Below are 15,130 nucleotides of genomic sequence, written 5' to 3'. Positions count from 1 at the left end.
CAGTACAATCAAGGAAACCACACTAATAAAAGGTATCAAAAGCCTTTTTTAGGGGGAAAGAACAAAAATGGCCAAAATCGGTGGCACAAGAACAATTAGATTCCCCCAATATTCCAATACTTTCTTATGGTTTTACATCGATAGAAGACATTCAAAATACCGACGGAGGCGAACTCCCATTAACTGTACTGGAAAGACCTACTATCCTATTGAATAAAGAAGGGGACTTTAAAGTGTATAATTTTTCTATGTGTAATGTGGACCAAGACCTAGTCGAGTTGTTAGCAAAAGGCTTCTCCTTTGTACCTGATCAAAAGCTAGATTTAGCGAAAACCATTTTGGACTTAAAGTGTTATGTCCGAAAGTTAAATTTAAAGTTACTGTTTAGTAACGGGCCTCTTGGTGAGGTACCACCTTTTAAATTATCTAGCACATTTAACCCCCCACTACACCCTAATCTGAATATATTTGAAAATGTCTGTGAATTAGACCTTAGACATCTGTTTCATGGATTAAAATGGTTTGATTCTCACAGTAACATATCATATGAACAAACAAAGGCATTAAATAATCTTCGAGAACTATCAGTAAGGGTGATGAAACCTGATAAGGGGGGAGGGGTAGCCATTTTCGATAACTCTGAATATGTAGACAGAATGTTATTAATTTTAGAATCTGATGCATACACAAATGCCTCCTACAGTGAAATGATGGGGGCTTATAAAAGAATCAGAGGTTACTTTCGTGATTTACTTATTGATGGGTTAATAGATATTGACATCTTTAATTTTATTAACATCTTATCACCTAAAGTACCTGTAATGTTTGGTTGCCCAAAATTGCATAAAAACATCTTGAATCCACCTATGCGGGCATTAATTGATGGCAGGTGTGGCATCATCCACCCATGTGCTAGAGTAATCGATGGCATTATCTCAAAATATTTAAAACAAATATCTGAGATCTGTAAAGATTCTTGGACCTTCTTAGAGTCAATTAATAACATTACTTTTGAATCCACACTTAATTTTTTGACTATAGATGTAATCGATCTGTATACATCGATTCCACACCAGGAAGCAATTGAATGGAGTGAATTGATGTTGGAGGGTTTGGGAGCTACAAAAAATGAGATCTCCTTGGTTACACAACTGTTGGATATTGTTCTAACATCAAACTTTTTCCTGTTTAATAACCAATACTACCTGCAGAAAAAAGGTATAGCTATGGGGTCGCCATGTGGTGGAAGCGTGGCGAACCTAGTAGTTGCTTACTGGGAAAAGGTCACTTTGAAAAACAATCCCTTATTTAAAAAAGTTAAATACTACACACGGTTCTTAGACGATGTGTTTATCTTGATCAAGGGTAGTGAAAGCGAAGCAGTTGAACTAGTTGAGTTTATGAACAACTCTAGCACATTTTTAAAATTCACTTATAAGTTTTCTAATACTGTTATTGACTACTTAGATGTTGAATTAACAAAGGACGTGGAAAATGGCTGTTTTTTGACTTCTATATATAGGAAGCCGACTTACTGCAACGCTTTTTTGCACTACTCTAGTAACCACCCGGCTAAACAAAAAAGATCCATTGTCAAAGGACAATTAGTTAGAGCCGTACGTATGTGTAGTACACTTGAAACATTCAGGTCTGAGTGTTCTTTTCTAAAAGAACTATTTACAAATAGAGGGTACCCAAAATACCTAATAGATGAATTAATTCATGAAGTTTCTATGAAAAGGAATATAGATTTTTACCAGCTTCTGTTAAGATGTAAATACCAAACCCCAAATATTGAAGTCAGTGAATCTATAGATCTACCCTTAGAAAAAGGGCTTGAACACAATAGTATTGGTACTACAATTTGTAGCCAAAACCATTTTAGGACAAGTCTCGTTTTAACATTCAATAGACATATTGGTGATGTATGGAATATCATAAAGAAAAACTGGTGTTTTATTTTCAATAACCCTGGGTTGCTTCAAAAATTGGGACTTCAACCGGTTGTAGTGTTTAAAAGGGGTAGAAATCTAAAAGAACTATTACAGAGACCTGGAGTATGTACATTTTCCAACAGACAAACTGGCACAGCTATGTGCGGGTTTTGCAATAGATGCAATTGCTTGAAAGTTGGTAATTCATTTACAATCAGAGATAAAAAATATACCATTACTTCAAGAATCAATTGCACCACAAAATCTGTGATTTATATTGCTTTTTGTACCTGCTGCCCCTGCTTCTACATCGGGAAGACCGATCGCAAATTGAGTGATCGAATATACCAACACCTGTATGCGATAAATAACAAAAAGATGGACAATGCTTTGTCCAAACATGTTATGCATAATATTGGACATAGTTTCCAATTTATGGGTATCGAACAGGTTCTAACTGGAGCAAGGGGCGGACCTCAAACTCTGTTACTTGAAATGAGAGAGTTAGAGTGGCAGATTGGATTAGATGCCTTTACTTACCCAGGATTAAATGAATCCTGTAACATCTCAGTAATTCTTAAATATAAAAGTTATATGAGATAATTGAAGGACATTTATACTCATATGCATATATAAAAATTGACTTAGTATGATCCATATATTGGGAACTACATATACACTATTTAATATAAGTATAGAAAAAGTTAATCTTGATTTAAATAGTAGTATATTTTATATCTTTTATATTTTATATTTTTAGTGATTTACACATTGTAAATGTTGATTATTAATTTTGTATTGTAATTTAATATAAATGTGGGATGATGGAACTGATTTAAAAGCATGAAGTGACATTTTTTTAAAAAATGATGTCTTTATCCACCCTATGTCATTTTTACGGTGGGTTGGTGGTTTGAAAATAAAAGGAAATGACATCATGATTTAATGTATATAAAAGGAATTGTTAATTAATTAATTTGTATTAGCTGAGGAAGCTTCTGCAATTGTGGGAGCGAAAACGTGATTCCTGAAATAAAGAACGTTATTTTACTTGTCCTGTTTGCTTCCAGAGATCGTGGTTTTACTTTGTTTGTGTGATTCCTGTATCTTTTACCAGTTATTAACTAAAGTGGCATAATTCAGTAAGTCTTGTAAATCTTTGTTTTCTGTCATGGAAGGAATATCTCTAAGTTTAGCCTTAATAGCCTCCAACGTATGCTGCTGATACCTAAGCATGTGAAAAAGACAATTCACGGATCTAATGGCAAGAGTTGCAGAAGTATAGACTTTTTTACCCCACCTGTCCAAGTCCCTAGATTCCTTATCAGAAGGCACAGGGTTTCTAGCAATAGTAGCCTTAACACCCTTGGGGCCTTGAAAAATAATTTCTGGAGCAGCAGTAGGGTTTCTGAAAAGGAATTGATGAAATTCAGGAACCCTGTAATATCTATCCAGTTTTCTGGGGACAAGAGGAACAGAATTAGGAGTTAAAGCATTTTCCATGAAAACATCCTCCACAACTTCCAAAACTGGAGGTATAGCCGGAGGCTTATCCTGTGGCAAATCTAAAAATTCCCTGATTCTTTTCTTAAAATGTGGAAAATGTTGACATTCCTATTTAAAATGCTTCCTAAGGGTATTCAAATTATCCCCAAAGGAAAAATCTTCTGGAGGGGAGGCAGAAGGGATAGAGTCCTCAGCATCAGAATCCTCAAAGGCAGAAAAAAGTTGAGAATTTCCTTCTTCACCAGCAGACATACTGGAAATCTCAGAATCTGAGACAGACAAAGCATCAGGAGATAATTCCCTAGCCCTCTTTGAAAGGGGGGGGGGGGTGAGAGCCCCTAATCAGGGAAAGATGATCATCAGCCATCTTTACCAACTGGGACTGAGGTACAGGAGGGGAGGCCGACTCATGTTTGTGAGTAGGTTTGTGGCTGTAAGGTTTACTAGCAATCTGGAGGGACTCGGGAGGCCTAGCAACTGCAGAAGTCTGAGCTAAGGTAGTCGGTCTGGTTTTGGTCTCATGTCGAAAAGAAGAGACGTCAGAGGCCAGTGCCTGCAAAGCGGCTCCGGACCCATCTGAGGCGACGACAGGCGGAGGGTCTGAAGACGAAATAGCAGCCTGCGGTATGGAGGACTGCGTAAAGGTCTCGGCAGAGGCTTGCAGCTGAAAATCTGTGGACTGCAGGGGGTGCGAAAGCGCCTCAGTGACCACCGCTGTGCTGATGACCAATTTCACCGGTGTGTCGTCAGTAAATTTAATCCTAGGCCTGTCACGGTCCTTGTCTTTGCGTTTCCTAGGAAGATCCGAAGTCGGGAGTCCAAAAGACGCCATACCGACGAACTTAGGCCAGACTCCAAAATGCTTATACAAAATCTTAGCTCTACGGCATATGGTACGTGGGTTAAAGGAAGCACAGAGATCACAGTTAGGGACGTCATGCTAAAGGCCCAAACAAGTTATACAATAGGAATGGAAATCACGGTGCGGAATCTGTTTTCCACAGGCAAGACAGTTATTAACTTTATCTGACATTCATTAAAGCAAGAAAAGAGGATCCCCAATGGGGTACTTATCTGAAGGAGTCTTCAACTTGGTAGTCAGAAAGCGAAACAAAGGTAAACGGCCGACCGGCACTAGTGCGAATTATATCGGCTTCGGGCTCCGAGGCAAGAAAGACTGAGGAAATGGCATTGGCCGTCTCCCTTTATACTTGACGTACTGACATCAGTTTTACAACCGGCGTCAGCCGATGTCATATACCAAGGACTCTGGTATTCAGGTTGACTAAGGGCTACCGAGAGCCGGATAACCCATATGTAAGGACTGCAACAGTGAAACACGAAGAACATCTGTTGCATTCATTATTTTTCCATTTCTGTTTGTTACTTATCGGGGCAACACTTTCAATGCAATCGTTCAGCTGAAATTCAGTACCTTCACACGTATGTTTACCAGGTGTATGTAAAATGTGTTCAGATACTGGATTTCAGCTGAATGATTGTGTTGAAAGTGTTGCCCTGATAACAGAAAAGTACCAAAAAAAGAAACAGCACAAATTAATACAATAAGAAAGGGAAGAAAATATTACAAATATTACATCTATAATTAAAGGAATCCGCGGTGGTGGTGCTGCGGTAGCATTGTCACCTCACAGTAAGACGCTGTCCGGTTCGATTCTCAGCTAGACCATCTTCTGCGTGGAGACATGCATGAATGGACGTACCTTCGTTGGGGGTTGTGCGTCAGGGCTGGCAACTCTGCACGTAAAAATCAACTGCCAATCATTAGCGGACCGGAGTTCCGCTGTGGTGACCCCTAACCGGGAAAAGCCGAAAGACACAACAACAACATCTATAATTAAAGGGATGACATTTTTAACTGCTGTGGAGACCGAGGAGGGAAACAGAGACTTGGCACATGGTGGTCAGTGTCAGCAGAGATAGAAAAAAATGGATGAAAAAAATGTGAGTTTTTGTTAAAAATCTGAAAAAAATTCTGAACACCTACTCTTGTTTTGATAATCACTAAGGGATCCTTATCCCACATGTGAAATGCCAGCAGCATATGGGATCATGGTTTAGCAATCCATTTGAAGAATGGCTGCTACACAGCAATGTCAGTATTGGAACATGAATCCAAGTACCTGATGTGGGAAGAAAACCCATAATCTTCTAAACTTCTCAGCAAAGATCAACATTCAAACTGCTGAGCAACTGGCAATGACAAGATAAAAACCATTAAAAGATTCAGCAACTTATATTTTGCAGTTAATTTCTTTACTACTTGATACCATTGGCCTATTATCAAGTTTTTATCTATTGCAATCAAATGGATTTTGGCTTTATTTGTTTAGGTGCTCATTTTCTGTCATTATGCAAAACATTCCAGAACTTTTTTTTTAAAGGCTTGAACAATGTATATTAGGAAGTCTAAATCAGCATGGATTTAGTTGACAGATCAACCTTGAGGCAAACTGCGCTGAAACTAACAGAGCTACAACGCATCAGTTTCTGAAAGGGTTAGTCTGCCTGAACAGCTAGAACACAAATGGAGAATGGTCATTCAAGCAAAAAAACAGGACTCCTACTAGAGAAGTCACATGTGAAGAAAGTACAAGCAGTCCAGAAAGGGTGCCTTCACAGACACTGATTATGAGACAACTACTCTTAAGTTGTATTCCATAAAGCTACTGTAAAGAAAAAGATGATGCTAAGGGTGGTGTGTAACAGCAAATCAGAAAAAAGATAAAAGTATATTAATACATTGATAAATTAAGTCATAGTGTGTAGCATTTATACCTTTGTTCAGTTGGTCACTCTTCAATTACTTAATGTATTTACCTCTGCTCTCTCTCTAATCTCCTTGTTTGACACATCATATGTGTCCAGCTTCTGAAGCTGTGGTAAATGATAAAGTACATGAGTGGCATAATTGTAGAGTACACAAACAGGATTTGTGTTGTACTGGGAGTCCTTCAGGGACAAATCCATCAAAAGTGGTAGCCTTGTTAAATTGGTGAGCTCCTAAAAAGTATAAACAAAGCAGTAATGTTATGTTAGCATAAAGCAATTAGCAGAAACAAAAATTCACACACTGATTATTACAAAACTCTTAAGAAAATATTGCTCCCTTCACCATCACTGCTGTTTTTAACGTGTCCTCCATTACATAGACCTTATGGGTACACGTATTTCCCAAATTTTCAGATGCTGTACTAACATACTAATTTAAAAACTGAAAGCTAATATGCATCAAAAATGGGCATTAATCTAACACCTTATAAAAGTGTAAAAACCATATATTCTGCAACTGTACTTCTATATTTCTGCTTCATATCACAATGAAAGGCAGTGATAGTACTCTTGTATGCAGGGACACTTGTAAAAGCAGATCTTCAAGGAGAGTTCACTGTAAAAGTGAATCATGATATTTGGATTTCATCAGCATTATCTATCTTCATTCCCACACAAAAGTTTCACCAGTTATGTATCACTCTCTTTAAAAATTAAACGAAAGTTATGTACTTACCATAATAATAGATCTGTGTTATTCATTTCCATCCTTCAACTGAGTGGGTCTTGAATCAGACTTTGGACACTTTTTCAGAATTACGATCTGTAGCTCGGGCTCCTTCCGTTACCCATAATTTCCTCCTGTCCCCAATATTATCTCAGATTGAGTTTGCTGTTGTACTGCAACCATTACCTAAATACAAATATGTAATACCATAAACTATATGATACACCAAGGAAAATCTGCACTGGAGTAGTAAGAGTATGTAGTGCTGTACCAGTGGTAGCCCATACAGGGTTACCAGAGACAAAAAAAAAAAAAAAAAGCTTTCCATGAGATGGAGAGAGGAAAGGAAGGAGGGAAGTTGAGGATGGATGTCAACAGACAACAACCCAGATCTATCGTTATGGTAAGTATATAACTTTCGTACCTAGTGTTGTCTTTTCCACCCATTCCTCAACTGGTGGGATACAGCCCCAGCTACTTAGTTCCATGGGTGGTCTCATGGTAGGATGTTTCGGAAGATGGCAGAAATGAAAGCAGCCCTGTCTCTGGGAAAAAGAAGTTATGTTCTTACCATAACGTTCCATGTGAATTGTTCATCTCGCCTTTGTTCTTGCATATGGGTTCAGAGCCGATCCTCGGCTCCGAGTCGGCCGCTTCACAAGCTCTGCATCTAAAAGAAAGCTCGAGGCACAGTCTATATCCCATGATCCTCCTCTACCATCCCTCAGATCTAGTTTGCAAGAACCAGAACGCACTACTAACCACTGCGTCTAACGCTCACGCAATCACACACTTGAGACTGAACAATATAGAGCCAACCACAGATAGGGATATAGCTAATATGCAACTTACTGAAGAATAGGTAGAGTGGGCAACCTAGAGAATACCAACCAGGCACTAGTCGTACCAGTTCTTCCAGAACGTGGTGGGGAAAGTTGGGAGGGGATGTAAGAACAAAGGCGAGATGAACAATTCACATGGAACGTTATGGTAAGAACATAACTTCTTTATGTGAAATTGTTCGATCTCGCCGTTTGTTCTTACACACGGGTAGCGTCCCTAGCTCCGTTACCCTGGGTGACTCATGGAAGAACGTTCCTGAGTACAGTGGAACTGAAGGACACCCTGTCCTTGGAGGACCTGTCTACTTTGTAGTGAGTGACAAACGTATGAGGTTTTGCCCACGTAGCCGCTGCACAAATAGTATCCAACGGAAGAAGAGCGGCATGGGCTAAAGAAGTAGAAATGGCCCTAGTAGAATGAGCCTTAGGCTTGAATGGAAGTGATTGCTTTGAAGCTGAATACACAAAATTTATGCAGTCCGAAAGCCATTTGGATAATGTCCGTTTTGTTACTGCCATGCCCTTCTTATTATCTGCGAATGAAACAAACTGATCCGATTTTCTGTAATCCTTTGTTCTGTCCAGATAAAATCTCAGTTGCCTATGTACATCCAACTTGTGCAGCATGTATTCCAATTTATTTGAATGGTTTTTGAAAAATGTGGGAAGTTCTATAGATTGGTTAATGTTAAGAACAGAGCATACCTTCGGGAGAAATGATGGATTTGTATGCAAGGAGACTCTGTCTGGGTGAAAAACCATATATGGTGGCCTGACTGACAATGCCTGTAGCTCTGATATTCTACGAGTTGAGGTAACAGCAATGAGGAAGAGGGTCTTCCATGACAAACACTTAAGTGAGCAGGTTGAAGCTGGTTCGAATGGTGGTAGCATAAAGATGAGACAACACCAAATTCAAGTTCCATGGAAAAACCGGCTCCCGGATGGGTGGCAGAAGGTGAAAGGTACCCTTCATGAAAGCCCTACAAAGCCTGTGAGACATAACTGTATAACCCCCTTCACCCACATGGAAGTTCGATATGGCCGCTAATTGCACCCTTATCGTAGAAGTAGAGGCTCCTTCGTGAAACAGTGTAGATAAAAATTCCAGGATTTTGTGTATCAAGGCCACCAAGGGATCTAACCCTTGCGCTGATGCCCAATACGCAAAACGTTTCCATTTCCTTTTGTATCGTATTCTGGTAGAAGGTTTGTGGGAAGAAACTAGAATGTGCTGTACTGTTGGAGACAAAAACTTCGACCTGGCTAAATTGGGAAGTGGAGCAGCCACGCTGTCAGTTTGAGGGACTGAAGGGATGGATAAGGAACGCACGACGAGTGAGTCAATAAGTCTGGCACTGGGTCCAGAATCCATAGTTCCTCCATCAGGTGGGCTCGAAGGAAGGGAAACCAGATCTGTCGAGGCCAGAATGGTGCTATGAGTATGATCGTCCTTTCCAGATTCCTGGCTTTCTGTAAAAATTTGGGAATCAAAGGGACAGGAGGAAAAGCATACAGGAGACCCAGGGGCCAATCGTGTACCAGTGCGTCCCTGGGGGAACTCCCCGGAGGGGGAAGAAGGGCAAAGTAGCTTCTGCATTTGGCATTCAAGGGGGATGCAAAAAGATCGCAGCAAGGCTGGCCCCATCTTCGGAAAATCCTTTCCGCTACTTGACTGTTCAGGGACCACTCGTAGGGCAACAGGATGGCTCTGCTCAACCTGTCCGCAATGACGTTGGATGACCCCGGGATGTGCGTTGCTATCAGAAAACGACCTGTGGATGCAGCCCATTGCCAAATTCTCAGGGCCTCTCTGCATAATGGATAAGATCTGGTTCCACCTTGCTTGTTTATGTACCAGACCACTGACATATTGTCTGTCTGAACTGCCACTGTTCCTAGGGGTAGAGATTTGTGAAAGTGTTGCAACACTAGGAACACCGCTGTCAACTCCAGAACATTGATATGCAGATTGTACTCTATTTTGGACCACTCTCCTTGGACTGTTCTCCCCTGGAAAAGCCCCCCTACCCCCACCCCATCAGGGAAGCGTCCATGGTTACTGTGGCTGTAGGGCTGGGTAGTACAAACGGACGACCCATTGTCAGATCCTGGCTGTTTAGCCACCATCGAAGATCCCGCTTGCAAGACTCAGTGATCGAGATGTGGTGTGATAGAGGGAGCTGTTGGAACAACCACTGTGCGAAGAGCAGCCACTGGAGGATCCTCATGTGCATCCTGCCCAGAGGAACTGCAATCAGGGTGGCTGACATCATGCCTAGAACTTTCAGCACTTGTGCTGCAGAAACATTTCTGTTCCGAATAAGAATAGCGGCCTGGTCTCTGAGGGCTGATACTCTTGTTTGTGGAAGCTTGATCAGCGTTGTGGTAGTATCTAACTCCACCCCTATGAATGAGATATGCTGTAAGGGCGATAAGGCAGATTTTTTGAAACTGACTGAGATCCCTAAACGGGAACAAAGGCTGATTGTGTATTCCCTGGATTGTACAAGGCGATGCTTGGTGGTGGTGGTGAGGAGCCAGTCATCCAGATACAGAAACACCCAGAATCCTATCCGCCTCAGGTGAGACGGCATTACTGCCATGCATTTGGTGAACACCCTGGGGGCTGAGGTGAGACCAAAGGACAGAGCTCAAAATTGGAAATGACTGGCTCCCAGCCGGAAGCGCAGATGATCCCGGGACGCTTTGGCCATTTTGATGTGGTAGTAAGCGTCCCAGAGATCTATAGAGCACATCCAATCGTCCTTCTGCAGGAAAGGAAGGATCGACTGTAGCGTGACCATCTGGAATTTTTCCTTCCTTACGAAGGTATTGAGTTTGCTGAGGTCCAAAATCGACCTCCAGTCCCCGGTTTTCTTTGGAACTAAAAAGAACCTTGAGTAAGTTCCGGATCCTATCTGGTCCGCTGGGACTGGTTGGATGACTCTTTTTTCGAGCAGCTTTCTTATTTCTATGGCTGCTTGATCTCGCAGATTGGGTGGAACATCTGGAAATCTTTTTTGTTTGGGGGCATGGTTATAAATGGGATGTTGTATCCTCTGGTTACTACGCTTTTTACCCAGGAATCCGTAGTAAGATTTAGCCAGGCCTCTGGGTATAAAGCTAAGTGACCCCCAACTGCCTCCAGAGTATGACAGTCGGGCCTCCCCTCAGGAGTGCTGGAAGGGCTTTTCAGGGACGCTATCCCTGTTGCCCTGGTTCTGCGGACCCCCTCTGCCGCCTGGGCGGCGTCTTCTATTCCTGCCTCCTCCTCTGCCTCTGGAGGAGGCGTCACTCTTTGTGGACTGGAAAGATCCCAGAGTTTTTCAGAACCACATTTTTCCGCCTCTTTGCCCTTTGGGGTACGGTCTGGTCGGGGTGGAAAAACGGACCCCTACGGCAGACAGGGTCTTACCTTCTTGCTCACACCGAGTGAGAGTCTTCTTCACTTTGGGACCAAACAGGGTGGCACCATCAAAGAGGGCATTGGTAAAGGAAGACTTGAAGGCTTCCGCAAAGGAGCAAAGGCGCATCCAGGATTGCCTCCATAGAGCAATCGCTGAAGCTGCAGCCCTACTCGAACCCTCGGCCGCATACGAAATGAGCCTCATGGACGAGTTTACTATTGAAGAGAGGGTGTTAAGCTGTGCTGTTACCTTTTCGGAGACAGCAGCATCTGTGTTACCCTGGAGTGCATCTCCCAGCTCCTTAATGAGATCTCTCTGAAGTCGCGTAAAATGCGTGAGGTAGTTCAGTGAACGCATGGAAAAAGTTGCCGAACTGAAAACGCACTTCCCATACCTGTCCATAGTCCTGGAATCCTTGTTAGGAGGATGAACAGAGGAAGACGACTCAGACATTTCCTTCTTTGTGGCTGCTGCTACCACCATAGCATCCACTGGGACTTCTTTAGTAAGATAAGTTTTGTCTCGGGGGGGCAGTAATATATTTATTCGGCCTCCTAGGGACTGGTTCCACTGTATTGGGAGTCTCCCACGCCCTTTGAGCTATTAGGTCCATTAGTTCACCGAAGGGCAGGGTCACCCAGGAGGTAGAAGGTTGAGCCCCAAATGCCTTCAGCAACACCGATTCGTCCTCAGTGGGGGCAAGGGTCTGCCAATTACCCCTCTGTTTCAAGATCTCCAGGATGTCAGCAAACGAGACATCCTCAGAGGGGGACCGTGGGGACCCCTCTGACTCATCCAAATCGGTGTCCGATGTCAATGATTCTTGCGGAGAATCAATGTGCCTCCTCTTGCACAATTTCTTCCTCGGGGCTTCATCAGAGGGGGCATCTGGTGAAGCTACCGAGGAATAGGGAACACCCTTTGGGGCTGGCTGAGGCATTGGGCTCTACGCTTGGGAGGGATTGCTGGTACAGAAACAGAATGCGGCCCTTTGGGGGAAGGAGAAGACGATTCCTATGAAGTGAATGTCTTTTCAGGCAAAACCTTCCGCATGACGTCGAAGGCACCAGAGCCCTGGGCCGAGGATTCCACCGGATCCAAAGAGCACGGTAGTTTCCCCGAGACCGGGACCACAGGCTCCGACCCTGAGGACAGAGCCGAACTAATCTGTGCAGAGGCTCCGAGGGGAAGAGTTGGAACCGAAAGTTCGGTTCGACTCTCGGCCCTGGAACCAAGGAGAGACTGTCGGCTCCGCGACTCCCCGATGGGCTCTGAGGGAGTCGAGGTCAGTGGCGCCGATCGCACAAAAGTAGGCTTCAGTACCGAGGGTTCAACAATCATCGGTTCCTCTTTTCCCGGCTCCAAAGACTGAAAAGGTCTCAAAGGAGGATCTGCTGGAGATACAGGGAGGGCTTCTAGTTTCGAAACCAACTGTGATGAAACCGCAATTAGTTTGGACAGAGCCGTATTCTCCATGAGCTTCTGTACCACTCGATCCACGTCAGTATCAGATAACGGCCTGGAAGAACGGGTCGAAGGGGCCGAAGACTTCACCGACCGAAGGACAGAGGGAGGAGGCACCTCCAACACCGGCTCCAAGACCTGAGGCTCGATGAGAGATAATCGTTCGGTGCTTGGCTCCGAGGTCTGTGGAGCTGGCGACCGAACCTTAGACGAGGTGCTCGTAGCCGATGACCTGGGCTCCGATACCTTCGAAGTCTTCGACCCCTTCGAAGACTTAGAAGCCTGATCAGCCTTCTCCAAGGCTTCTTGAAAGTCAGGCTTTAGTAAGCCCCTTTCTATTAGCTTCCTGCGCCTTTCCATCATGACCCTTCCACTGAAAGGGTGACAAATAGAGCAGTCCTCCTGCAGATGGAGAGGGCCAAGACAGTAGACGCAGGAAGCATGATTGTCAGTAATGGACATCTTCTGTCCACACTGACATCTTTTGAACCCCGATTTAGCTTTTTCTGCCATGACTAATAGGGAGCAAACTTTACCAACAAAGTTAAGCTAGCTTACCAACAGTATAAATAAGAAGTTATGTACCTACCATAACGTTCCATGTTAGTTGTCTTCTCTCGCCTTCTTTCTTGCTTGATGGGTTCGGAGCCGATCCCTCGGCTCCGACTCGGCACTTGCTAAGCTCGAGAGTCACTTTTACCAGCTCGAGGCAGCCCCATATCCCATGATGCAAGGCGGTAAGTACCCAGATCTCGTTTGATGACAAAGGGCAATAGCACCAAGCAAAAAAACACTTCCCAAAGGAAGAAAGAAAACTTACAGGATGGAAGAAGGACCAGGTCTGAAAGGTCTTCAGCATAATAATTTCTTATAACAAGGTCTGTCCAGGCCAGGGGAAGGAGGGAGGGTCAAGAAAGAAGGCGAGAGAAGACAACTAACATGGAACGTTATGGTAGGTACATAACGTCTTAATGTTAAGTTGTCAATCTCCCCTTCATTCTTGCTTGATGGGACGCGTCCTAGCACCTCTATCCTGGGTGGCTCAATGGAACAAACTCTTGAGGACTGTAGAGCCAAAGCTGGCTCTGTCCCTGGAGGCCAAGTCCAATTTGTAATGGGAAACAAAAGTGTGAGGAGTGGCCCAAGTGGCGCTGCACAAATAGTGTCTAAAGGAAGTCTAGCTTGAAAGGCTGTAGAAGTAGCTAAGCTCCTAGTTGAATGTGCTTTAGGTTTTGAGCACAGCTGTTTTCCCCTGAGCAGATAAATTTCAGAGATGACCGAAGAAAGCCATCTGGACAAGGTCACTTTAGAAACAGGAAGGCCTTTTTATTATCCGCATAGGAAACAAAAAGTTGATCAGATTTTCTAAATTTTTTTGTTCTGTCCAAATAATATCTAAGTTGATGGTGGACATCAAGATAATGTAGCTTTTGTTCAGCTCTGTCTGAATAGTTTGGGAAAAATACAGGAGATCAATGGATTGATTCAAATTGGTCTTTGAAGCGACCTTAGGCAAAAAGGTTGGATTAGTTCTCAAAGATACTCTGTCTTTGTGAAAAACCAAATAGGGGGGTCGAACCGATAGAGCATGAAGTTCAGACACCCTCCTGGCGATGTAATAGCCACTAGGAATAAAGTTTTCCAAGAAAGAAATTGCAGGAACAAGAAACAGCTGGCTCGAAGGGGAAGAATCAAGGATGTCAGCACTAAATTTAGATCCCACTGAGGAGGAGGATTCCTGATTGGAGGCTTTAGTAGGAAAATTCCTTTCAAGAAGGCCCTGCAGAGCCTATGGGACATAATATTATGATCTGCTATCCCGACATGAAAATTGGAGATAGCAGCCAATTGAACTCTGACTGTGGAAGAAGAGGAGCCTGCATGAAAAATCTCTGCTAAGAAGTCCAGGACTGCCTGAACAGGGGCAGTGAAAGGATCAATATTCTTGGCCTTAGCCCAATAAGAGAAACGTTTCCATTTGCTTGTATAAATCCTCCTGGTAGAGGATTTTAACGAAGCTACTATGATGTCTCTAACTGGGTTAGAGATCAAAGGAAGCCTGGCTAAGGAAGGAAGTGGAGCAACCATGCTGTGAGGTTGAGAAAAGGGATAGACCGGTGCAGCTGACCCGATTGGTGAATCAGAAGATCTGGCACTGGATCCAGATGCCACGGCTGCACCAAAAGGTGATGATGGAGGAACGGGAACCAAACTTGTCGAGGCCAGTAAGGGGCAATGAGAATCAATTTGGCTCTCAAAACGGTAGCTTTCTGGATAACTTGAGGGATCAGAGGAAATGGAGGGAAGGCAAAAAGAAGTCCCTGGGGCCAATCCTGGGTCAGAGCGTCTCTGGGGGGATGGCCTGGTAGAGGGAAGAGACAGAAGAAGTCTGGACATTTGCTGTTTTGGGGAGTAGCAAATAGATCCCAACATGGACCCCATTCCAGAAAAATC

The 15,130-nt window shown here is 43.4% G+C and overlaps 1 protein-coding gene across 1 annotated transcript in view; it reads right to left on the bottom strand.

Moving 5' to 3' along the window:
* LRRC9 (leucine rich repeat containing 9) overlaps positions 1–15,130 on the bottom strand; it is a 3,097,114-nt gene that overhangs the window by 2,249,604 nt on the left and 832,380 nt on the right. Inside the window, exon 7 of the mRNA XM_044073581.1 lies at positions 6,282–6,464. Within this exon, the coding sequence (XP_043929516.1) occupies positions 6,282–6,464 (183 nt within the window). The remainder of the gene's footprint in view (positions 1–6,281; positions 6,465–15,130) is intronic.

The sequence above is a fragment of the Protopterus annectens genome, chromosome 6.part0, assembly GCF_019279795.1.
Source record: "Protopterus annectens isolate FY-2018-M chromosome 6.part0, PAN1.0, whole genome shotgun sequence".
NCBI lineage: Eukaryota > Metazoa > Chordata > Ceratodontiformes > Protopteridae > Protopterus > Protopterus annectens.
This window is presented reverse-complemented; position numbering and strand designations above follow the sequence as displayed.